Source organism: Myotis myotis, unplaced genomic scaffold (genome assembly GCF_014108235.1).
Source record: "Myotis myotis isolate mMyoMyo1 unplaced genomic scaffold, mMyoMyo1.p scaffold_m19_p_2, whole genome shotgun sequence".
NCBI classification, from domain to species: Eukaryota; Metazoa; Chordata; class Mammalia; order Chiroptera; family Vespertilionidae; genus Myotis; species Myotis myotis.
In genome coordinates this window covers 64,336,887-64,348,233 of record NW_023416324.1, presented here as the reverse complement: position 1 = coordinate 64,348,233, position 11,347 = coordinate 64,336,887, and the positions used below count along the sequence as shown (strand labels likewise).

The 11,347-nt window shown below is 41.6% G+C and overlaps 1 protein-coding gene across 4 annotated transcripts in view; it reads right to left on the bottom strand.

The window, feature by feature from the left end:
• Window positions 1-205: 205 nt before the first annotated feature.
• The window catches only part of HS2ST1 (heparan sulfate 2-O-sulfotransferase 1), a 153,481-nt gene continuing 142,339 nt past the window's right edge, over window positions 206-11,347 (bottom strand). For 3 of the 4 annotated variants that reach the window (XM_036349441.1, XM_036349442.1, XM_036349439.1), the window contains 3 exons: window positions 8,344-8,441; window positions 5,425-5,582; window positions 206-4,047 (listed from right to left, as the gene is read on the bottom strand). In XM_036349441.1, coding sequence (XP_036205334.1) covers window positions 3,818-4,047; window positions 5,425-5,582; window positions 8,344-8,441 — 486 coding nt within the window. In that variant the 3' untranslated portion in view covers window positions 206-3,817. The remainder of the gene's footprint in view (window positions 4,048-5,424; window positions 5,583-8,343; window positions 8,442-11,347) is intronic. The other variant, XM_036349440.1, reaches the window with a different exon arrangement.

Genomic DNA, 11,347 nt, shown 5'->3' with positions numbered 1-11,347 from the left:
CTCTCTTAAAGACAAACTTCCTAAAAGGTTACAGTACTGGGTGCTTCTCAGAATTAAGGATTCAAGGACCATAGGTGTGTTTGACAATGATCCCTGGGAAAACCCAAATACCATGGTTTACACAGATGTTCTCTATGTAGAATCTAAATATAAATTAAAATACCAGCTATGCATTTGGGAACCAGCCTTTAGTTAAATTCTCTAGTGCTTTTAGAATTTTTATTTCATTTTATTAGAAAAAGAGAGTCATTGTCTACAAACTATTTTCTTTCTAACTATGCAAATACAATGAGCAAATCATCTGCAATATCAAAATACTGTTTGTAAATCACTGATGGCACTAACAATTTTAGGAATTTTCAATAGGACATATATAGAGAAAGAACAACAGTAGATTTCAAATTGTAGACATTAACTGAGTTTTAAGAATAGAAAATAAAATTTAAACTTTAAAAGTCAGTAAGTTCAAATTCTCCAATTTTCAAAAATTTAAACCCAATCATTAGGAATTCAGAAGTACCCAATATGTTCAAAGTTGCACAAATGAGTATGGATGATGATAGAAAAGCAAAGTAATCCCCATGCAATATCTTAAGTGTTGCTATCGGATATATTTAAGTGATACTTTACACATTAAAGCTGGGTAAAATAAAAATATATCCTCTCCATTACATTAAAACAATCACAATAATTTATCAACAGTTTGCCATTTCACAGCAATTAGAAAACAGGAGTTGATACAAGTTGAACAAAAAGGTACTTTTTCCTCTTTGGGGAAATAAACATATATAGATAGGTATATATACACACACACATAACATTATCTTAAAATTCAAACTGGTTGATTTGCTTTTGTATTGTTAAAAAAAAATTTCCCTATGATCAAAATACTGAAAAAGCACAAAGGCTAAAAAAAGAAAACCACATTTGCCATTTTAAAAAAATACATTATTGTCTCAGTGGTTCTATATATTTGCTACAAAGTTAGGTATTATAAGGACTCTGTGCGTATCAGACTCCTGGGGCTATACTGGACCAGATGGAATGAAATCTGACCCTTTCTCGGGCTCCAGGAAAGATAATCCTAACCTACCCTAAAAGATGGTAGAATAAGCCCCTACGCTGAACTATTAAACTGGGGAAGAAAACATGTCCACCTGGAAGCAATCTAAGTCATAAAAGTTTATGCATCTGTGGGAGAGACTGCCTGAATCAGAAAGCTATTCTTTGGATATAAGTTAGGAGCTTTTGAAAGTATATAAACTCTTTTAGGCCACTAGAGTACAGATTCAAAAATGATTTCTCCATAAATAATTATCTATTTTGGGGGTTGGTAAACTACAGCCCCTGGGCATGTCAGCTGTTTTCGTAATAATGTTTTATTGGAAAATAGCCATCTCATTCGTTTATGTGTTGTCTATGGGTGCTTTTGTGCTAACTGGCAGAGTTGAGTAGTTGTGACAGAGACCATATGGCCTGCAACACCTCAAAAATTTACTCTCCCGACCTTTATAGAGAAAGCTCACTGACTCCCTGGCTTAGTGCACTATGTGCGCCTCTGGTTAAATGAAGAGTTAATGCACCTCAGGGAGCTCTCGGCATGTACTCCAAGAATGACCAACACACTGGGGCTCCTTAGCAGGTAAATGTCAAACGCTCCACCTGGAAATGGTGCTTTCCTTTGGGGCAAGGAAATAATTTGTATATATTTTCAACAATTATCTGTAAACATTAATACACACAAAAAATACAGAAAGCCAAATAAGAAAAGTATGCCTGTCAATGTTCTCTTAATAGGTTCCTATTACTGGGGGGAAAGGGTATGAAAATGATTCTGTTGACTTCCTCTTCTCTAAATTTGTTAATAAATGTTTTTTGATAAGTAGTGCTCGCTCCTGGCCTCCCATGTAATTAATAGCCTTGAAAGCAACCTGCCTACAATGCTAACATGGTTTGTTGAGGCCTTGTTTGGGAATATTTATTTAAACTACAGATACTAAAGATTATTCTTTTAGAAAAATGTTTCTAAATTTCTTTATCTCTGTCACTCTAAGAAGGTGAAGAAGGTAAAAAATGCCCAGGTAAATGAAACTGCAAAATATACCTTAAAAACTAGAGGTACAAAACAGCTACCACTTCTGAATGGTAATGTAAAATAAAAACAGAAAACTCTTCCAAATTTGAAGAACAAATTTTCCCTGCCCTGAGTCAGCTAATGAAGACTTTTTCAAACAGGGAACCTCCTGAACTCAAGCAGATGCTCATGAATTGTTAAGAATTCACAGGTGCTTCATATTTTAATAGTTGAAACAGGGAAGATAAAACACTGAGAAGATATTTATCAAACACAAATTTATATCAAGATTAAATTTTTTTTCAACCAGCTTATAAGTGGACTTTCCCTTTCTTTTTTAAAAAATGAACAGTATGAAACTATATGTTCAAGATGTTTCCATAATACCTTACATTTATATAGCACTTTACAGTTTCAAAGTGCTTTCATATGCCATCTCATTTAATCCTCACAACACCCCTGCGAGGTAGGTACAGCAGGTATTACTACTCTCATTTCAAGATGAGGACATTGAGGCAGAGAGAGGTTAAGTGACTCACCCAAGATCACACAGCTGAAAAGTGGCAGATCCAGGACCAGAAATCAAGTTTTCTGACTCCTTGTCCAGGACTCTTTCCACTTATAACTACTGCCCCCAATTCTGAACAATGTACTGTGTATCAAAATTGAAAGGTTATTAGGGTTAATTTCAGTGATATCTTAAAGTTAAATGAGAAATACGAGAACAGTATGTCTGATGGTTTTACTTGACATAATAAAATGGGTGCAAAACCACTTTTGTCTAATTACTTTTAACCTTTTGGTCCAAATACATAAAATATGCAATATTTACAGCATTTTCCTTTTTGTAAATGCAATGCTTTAAAACACATTATAAAGCACCATAGTAAAAATAGTTTACAAGTAAAAGTACAGAAGTAGGAAAACCCTACCCATACCACAGCTCACTAAATGGAGTTATAATATGGAGTCACCAGTACCTGTTGACAGCTTTACAGATAACCTGGAGAAACAAATACTAAACTTACTTTTCTTTTATATTAATGTGTGGAAGCCTCAACTAAAATTTCAGCGTTCTCTGTAGTGTCTCCCCAATCTTAGATACTGGAGACAGGAATGAGAAACACTGCTTTGATCTTTTTACAGTATTAGTAATAGTTTGAATTGGTTTTTAACACTAATGGCAATTATTTTTTTAAAGGAAATGAACATGGCCTACATAAATATGGGCAATTCCAACTACAGCAGAGACACTTCCTAGCAAACATGATCAAGGATTCCAATAATTTCATGAAACTTGACTCACAGAAATGAAGCGCACACTGCCCACCAGCAGCAACACTACTCAGTGCAGCTGCGTAACCAACCCTCCGGGTGAAGGCCGAGGAGCAAATGGATTGGTCTTCATTCGTGGTTAGTTGAAAAAAGCGCTTTATCAAAAAACAGAGTATCAGAATTTTTTCTAAAATTGTATTTAGCCTTTTGATTAGAACTGCTATGTGTTTACTTTAGGTGATACATAGGATTTTCCCAGGCAGGAGGTTGTAACTCCCACCAAAATTTAACTAGAAAAAAAAAAAGGCTGAACCTTAAACTTCTTCGGCCACTGACATGCCAGCTAGCATCTACTTTCCTTGATCGTTTTTGTTCCTAACTTGGCTCAATATGAACTGTGGATCTGAGAACTAAGGTGAAGACAGGGTCCAAGTTTTAGTTGAAAAATCAAATAGTCACACCTTGTACTCAGTTTGATTTAGGGTAAATCTTTTCATAGAAAAAGTTCTGTGCAAGGATGTAGAGGTCTCCATCTTTTTCTCGGACAGCGTGGGCTCTGATGAATTGGAACTGCTCTAGTGCAAATTCATAGAACTCATTCTCCATTTTCCAAATGTCAGACTGCTGTAGTTTTGCAATGGTTTGTTTAGTGGGGAGTTTCTTCTCTGTGGTTTTCCTAAGATGAGATTTCTTTCCTACTTATAAAGGAAAAAAAGAAAAGGTAAATAATTCCGAGAACACACAAAAGATCAATGCCTCTTCATTTGAAGAGATGGTTTAAGTTAACAGGGAAGGACAGGCAACAACTGTTTTGTATTATCACCAGGGCAAAAACCAGTGCCCTAATCCTACTGAAAATGTGATTTATTGCTTTTAATGTAAATCTTTAACCAGTGAAAGACTTAATGAGCTATCAGATAGTAAAAGCAAGGACTGTCCATCACTGAAGACTATCACAATATATGCCGTACTCTCAAGTGCTCTCACTAGTTCAATTTCGAAAAGAGAGTAAAATACCTATTTCAACCTTAATACTAATTTCTCATTACCTTTACTCCATCTATACTAATAATAGAGGAATATGCAAATTGTCCAGGACTCCATCATAGTAACAACTGAACAGCAGGCTGTGTGGGGCAACAAGACCGAAAGGGGGGGGCAGTTGGGGGTGACCAGGTTGGCAGGGGGGCAGTTGGGGGTAACCAGGCCAGCGGGGGGAGGGGGGGGCAGTAAGGGGCGACCAGGACAGCAGGCAGAGGTGGTTAGGGGTGATCAGGCTATCAGGGGGGGCAGTTAGGAGCCAGCAGTCCCAGATTGTGAGAGGGATGTCCGACTGTTGGTCTAGGCCCGATCCTGGGGCCTACTGAAATAGCTGACTGACAGTCGGATATTTCCTGAGGGGTCCCGGATTGGAGAGGGTGCAGGCTGGGCTGAGGGGAACCCCCCTCCCCCATTTCAGAAATTTCATGCACCAGGTCTCTAGTATAATTATATGTTAGAAACTAGGGCATATGTATATCTTAGAAAAAGACCTCCTCTGACAATATCTTATCAGAGAATGGCAAAATAACATTGAACAAAGAAACAAAACCATCCAAGGGAGACTAGACAGTCACTTTCAGGTGTGAACTACTGCCGAGGCTGCTGAAGCATCTCTTAAGAGGACTGTAACAGTCACAGCAGATGATGGTCATCATTAAAGTGACCGAGCTCTACTGTCCTGCCTATACTCAAATGGCATTAGTAGGTCTGAGGGTGGAACAGTCATAATACTTGGTACTGGAATTATAAAATATTACACATTTCTGAGATTGGTTCTGTAGTTTGCATCTTTCCACTATTCCTACAATGCCTGCTAATTATCACCTAATAGATGTTCATTCATTCAAAAAATATTTACTGAACACCATCTGTGTGCCAGGAATTGTTTTGTATTGAAAATGTTGAGGAGAAACAGACAATTTACTTTGAGTAACAGACAAGTTCCTTAAGAAATTTCAAATCACACAGATTTCTCATTTTTCAAACGAAGAGAGTTGAGGACAGCTTTAGAAAGAAACCCATCATTTATATACCTGTACGGTAGAGGTCTGTAGCACCCCTGAAGAACCTGGGCAAAGCTGCCTCCAGTAACATGATAAAATCTTCAAGCTCTTCAGTAACTCCCACCAGAAAGTATTCATTAATTAGGTTATACTTGGCTTGATCCATAGCCCACCTGCTTCCCACATTCCTAAAACCAAGAAAAGAAATTAAGAACCTGGTTGCTCAATCTGCTAAGTATATTTGATGTCTTTGCCACTGTATATTATGGAAAAAATAGATAAACACATGTCCATCCAAAGCCTTAGCACTTTTATTAATGTCCTTTAAGAGACACATGTTTTTAATTTTCTTTGCCTCTATCCCCAGTTTCTGCTCAACTATGCAGTGCAAACTCAGACTTTACAGTTAGTTTAATATTAACAAAATTTAGTTTGAGGGCAGTTAAAAAAAATGTATACATAACACATATTTCTCTTATCTGATTTATTGTGCACTTCATATTTTTAAATTAAAGTAACTGTTCATTTTAAAAGCTACCTAGTAAGGTCTAAGCACTTTGAGTTTAGTGTTTATCTGAATTTAATTTGTGAGCGTAGGTTTTTCCATCATTTCTGAGGAACAGAAGTAAGATAAGAAATGGTCCTGCCAGGAACCGCCCCCCCTTTTTTTTTTACACTAGAGGCCCGGTGCACAAAGTTTGTGCATGGGGGTGTGGGGAGTGTATGTCCCTCAGCCCAGCCTGCACCCTCTCCAATCTGCGATCCCTTTCACAATCCAGGACTGCTGGATCCCAACTGCTCGCCTGTCTGCCTGATTGCCCCTAACCACTTCTGCCTGCCAGCCTGATCACCCCCTAACCACTCTCCTGCCAGCCTAATCAACGCCTAACTGCTCCCCTGCCAGCCCGATTTCTCCCCTAACTGCCCTCCCCTGCTGGCCTGGTCACCCCTAACTGCCCTCCCCTGCTGGCCTGATCGTCCCTAACTGTCCTCCCCTGCAGGCCTGATCGCCCCCAACTGCCCTCCCCTGCTGACCCAGTCACCCCTAACTGCCCTCCCTTACCAGCCTGGTTGCCCCCAACTGCCCTCCCCTGCTGGCCTGGTCACCCCTAATTTCCCTCTCTTGCCAGCCTGGTTGCCCCCAACTTCCCTCCCCTGCAGGCCTGGTTGCCCCCAACTGCCCTCCCCCGCTGACCCAGTCACCCCTAACTGCCCTCCCTTACCAGCCTGGTTGCCCCCAACTGCCCTCCCCTGCTGGCCTGGTCACCCCTAACTTCCCTCTCTTGCCAGCCTGGTTTCCCCCAACTGCCCTCCCCTGCAGGCCTGGTACCTCCCACTGCCCTTGCCTGCAGGCTTGGTCACCCCCAACTACCCTCCCCTGTTGGCCCGGTCACCCCTAACTTCCCTCCCTTGCCGGGCTGGTCGCCCCTAACTGCCCTCCCCTGCTGGCCTGGTTTCCCCCAACTGCCCTCCCCTGCAGGCCTGGGTCCCCCCCAACTGTCCTCACCTGCAGGCCTGGTCCCCCCAAATGCCCTCCTCTGCTGGCCCAGTCACCCTAACTGCCCACCCCTGCTGGCCCGATTGCCCACAACTGCCCTCCCCTGCTGGCCATCTTGTGTGTTGGAGTGATGGTCAATTTGCATATAGGATTGTCAGCTAATGGCTCTTAATAGGTTTGGCTCTAAGTAAACTATACTTTTCAGCTGGTGACTTTACCTTTCCAACTTTGTCTTCTCAGCCATTAAAAAGTTGTGGTGAGGTGGAGGGGAGAATAAATGAGTTAATTGAGCTTATTAAGTATGTTTTACAGATTCATAGAACTGGGAGGTCTTATGAATTTGTAAAACATACTTAAGAAGCTCAATTAAAATCTCCTCAATAATCCACAAAAGAGCAATACTCTTTATTGTTTGAAGGTGTAGGTTGACAAACTTTCTATAAAAGGCCAGAGAAGAAATATCTTGGGTTTTTCAGGCCATATGGTCTTGGTTCACAGTTACTTAATTCTGCTCTTGCAGCATGAAAACAGCCACAGACAGTAAGTAAACAAATGAATGTGGCTATGTTCCAATAAAACTTTATAAAACCAGGTGATGATTCAAATTTGGTTTCAGATTGCAATTTACCAATCCCCTGTTCTACAAAAATGATTAAAAACTAAGACATTCTTCCTATGCTTCCAATTCTTCTTAAGCTATTATTATACTTTCATATAACCTATTGTGTAGGACTTTTAATTTCACAGTGACCAAATAATATATTTCAAACAATGAAGAAAAGAACAGAAGGCGTTCCTTGAATCTCATTATGGTGTTTCAGTTTTTTCGACTTGTGTTCCTGTTTTTTCAAATTTTTCTATTAAAATTATTGATTAGATCAAATGAAGACATACCATTATGTTTAAAAAACTGAAAACTCAGCACATTCCAAAGAAATAAACTCTTTATAAAAGATAAAACATCTTTATTTTCCACCTCATATTTACTAGCAGACTAAACCACAACCATAACTGTCTCTTCAAGTCAAAATCAGTTTAGCAGTGAAACCAGGTGAATCATTTACCCAGAGGGACAAAAGTCCTACTTGATCTAACACGAATGGCCAAAAAAATAAGCTTAGGGAAAAATGAGGTTTATGAAATGATCCCTGACCTCTAATTAAGAGCTCTGTTGGAATACAGCAAAACATGTAACACTAAAAACAAACAAAACATTTAAAAATAAAACCAGCATCTGAGGGAAGAGTGCAAGGATATTTATACATGAAGAATCTTTTGAATGCACTTAAAGGTAATCACAAGACGAAGTACTACTTAATCACATGTTATTTTTAGTCTGGTCTTTCATTAATTCCTTATACCTAACCCTTGACTAACACATGCACATTTGTGAAATACCGATTATAGAGAAATGAGGAAGATTAAAATGTAAGCCAACTTGATCTCCCTACCAGCATTCTGAGCTGTGGCCGCAGAAGAATGGGATTTGAAGCCAGAGCTTCTCTGGAGCACAGTCTGAGCCGCCCTCCGCTACACATTCATCAAACGTCTGGAACGAAGACACAGCAGCACATATGAGCCATAAACCTAAGTCAATGAGGGTTCCCATTCACTGAGATACTGAATTAAAGGGATAGACAGGTTATGAATACATACCTGAGAGTGTTTTCACATAACTGAAGAAAGTTAAACATGGATTTTTCTCACACCTTTGTCTATGCCAGTGTTTGCATGAGTTATTTTACTATATGAACAGAAAACCCCCAGATAAAAAACTGTCCTTAAAAATAAGTACTGGTTTATATTATGTTTGTATATTTATACTTTCGAACCTCTTACTATTGAAAACAAGGCTAAAGACACTATCATTTCTTTATAGTCATTTTATTATAATCATCTATGAAATAATCATTTGAAAAGAACATAAAGTAGGACTACACTTAAGTCTCTTCATTGTACAAAGCAGAAGTGACCTCAGATACTTATGACCTGCATGCCTTCCTCTGCAAGTGCACCTGACTGAAGTATTTAAAAGGAAAAGAGGCTCACAGCTTATGTATCTAAAATTACTCAATTCCACCTTTGTGAGTACTCCCTGTCATACGCATTTTAACAGTAGCCATTATCTATTTGAAATGCTATAATATTGAGATACCAGAGAACAAACTCAGGAGCTGTGGATGCTGCAACGAGACATCTACAAATACCACCTATTATTACTGAGAGGAAGCAGATGGAGTAGAATAAGTCCTAGTTGGAGTCCAGGCTCCTAAGTTTCTAGATCCAGGTTTCTTTGTTTTAGAAGCTTAGTATCTACTCTAACTCATTCACCTGCCAAATGTTTTATTATCTATATATAGAGAGAGCCAGGGACCATCACATCTGAAACAACCAAACCGATGACCAGACGACTGAACACCAGGCTGCATGGGGCAACCAGGCCTGGAGGGGGGGTAGTGAGGGATGACCAAATGACTGAGCAGCAGGCTGTGTGGGGCAACCAGGCCAGCAGGGGAGGCAGTGAGGGGTGGCCAGGCCAGCAGAAGGGGGCTGTGAGGGGCGACCAAGCCGGTGGGGGTGGGGAGGCAGTTGGGGGCAGCCAGGCCAGCAGGGGGGGCAGTTAGGGTCAACCAGGCTGGTAAAGGGGGGCAGTGAGAGGTGACCAGACTGGCAGCGGGGGCAGTTGGGTGCAACCAGGCCAGCGGTTGGGGGGGGTAGTGGGGGTGACTAGGTCGGCAGGGGGGCCAGTGAGGGGCGACCAGGCCGGCAAGGGGGCAGTTGGGGGTGTCCAAGCTGACAGGTAGGGCAGTAAGGGGCGACCAGGCTGGCAGGGGGGGAAGTAATTAGGGGCAACCAGGCCAGCAGAGGGGGACTGTTGGGGGCGACCAGGCTGGGAGGGGCGGCAGTAAGGGGTGACCATGCTGGTGGGGGGGCAGTTAGGGGCGACCAGGCTGGTGGGGGAGGTAGTTGGGGGCGACCAGGCTAGCAGGGGGGCAGTTAGGGGTGATCAGGCTGGCAATGGGGCCAGTTAGGGGCAATCAGGCAGGCAGGCAGGTGAGCAGTTAGGAGTCAGAGGTCCTGGATTGCGAAAGGGATGTCCTGGATTGGAGAGGCTGTAGGCTGGGCTGAGGGGACCCCCCCCCTCCATGCATGAATTTTGTGCACCGGGCCTCTAGTCCTATATAATAAAAGGCTAATATGCAAATTGACTGGGCAGCGGAACGACCGGTTGCTATGATGCGCACTGACCACCAGGGGGCAGACACTCAATGCAGGAGCTGCCCCCTGGTGATCAGTGCGCTCCCATAGAAGGAGCACCGCTCAGCCAGAAGCCGGGCTCACGCCTGGCAAGCGTAGCAGTGGTGGCAGTCGGACAGCACTAAGAATGTCCAACTGCCCCAGAGGGCAGGCCTAAGCCGTCAGTTGGACATCCCTTGAGGGATCCCGGACTGTGAGAGGGCACAGGCCTGGCTGAGGGACCCCGCGAGTGCATGAATGTTGTGCACTGGGCCTCTAGTACAATATAAAAGCAGAAAAATATGCCCATTGGGTTTGGCTCAATAGATAGAGGGTTGACCTGCGTACTGAAGGTCCCGGGTTCGATTCCGGTCAGGGACACAAGCCTGGGGTTGGGGGCTCCATCCCCAGCAGGGGGAGTGCAGGAGGCAGCCAATCAATGATTCTCATCATTGATGTTTCTATCTCTCTCTCTCCCTCTCCCTTCCTCTCTGAAATCAATAAAAATATAATAAGAAAATAAAAAATAAAAAAACTAGAAAAAATAAATATAAAAATATTCTTGAGGCCATTTAGATTATTACTTTAGATATTTAACTCCTATAATTGAAGGTTAAAATAAACAAAATTTGATACTTGATGGTAATGGCAATTATATGTACATTGCACCCTCTTCTGCAAATGCTTTTGCTTCTTACTTTATATAGAAAACTGAAACTAAGCGCGAGCTCTCTCAATTTCCTGCTTAGATAAAAGTTTATCTGCATCTGTAGCCCCCTACTGCCCGCAGCATTAAAGAGACATTTGCTTCTCCTATCTTTGAACACCATTCTCACCCCCTTCTGAGACCCTTGCTCCGTCAATTTCTCTTCAGTTCTTTGTATAATCACCCCTTGCTGACTTCAGATATATTAATATGCCAAGTGTCTGTCATCTTAAAGAAACATTTCCTGATATTTTTGTTTCTTTCAAAGCCAAACTTCTATTTCAAAAGTAGTCCTTCCTCGGGTCAGTCTTAACTAACCTCTCAGTGGCTTCTCAGTATTTTGGATTCCACCTGAACTCCTTTCTCTGACATCCCTGATGGACTTGCCATTGACAAATCAAAGGGACAGATTTGAAGCCTCATTCCACTAAGCCCTTTGCAATTGAAATTATTTTCCTACTCATTTCAAGGACATGCCAGGTTTGTCTTCTGATTCTCTCACATCAGTCTCC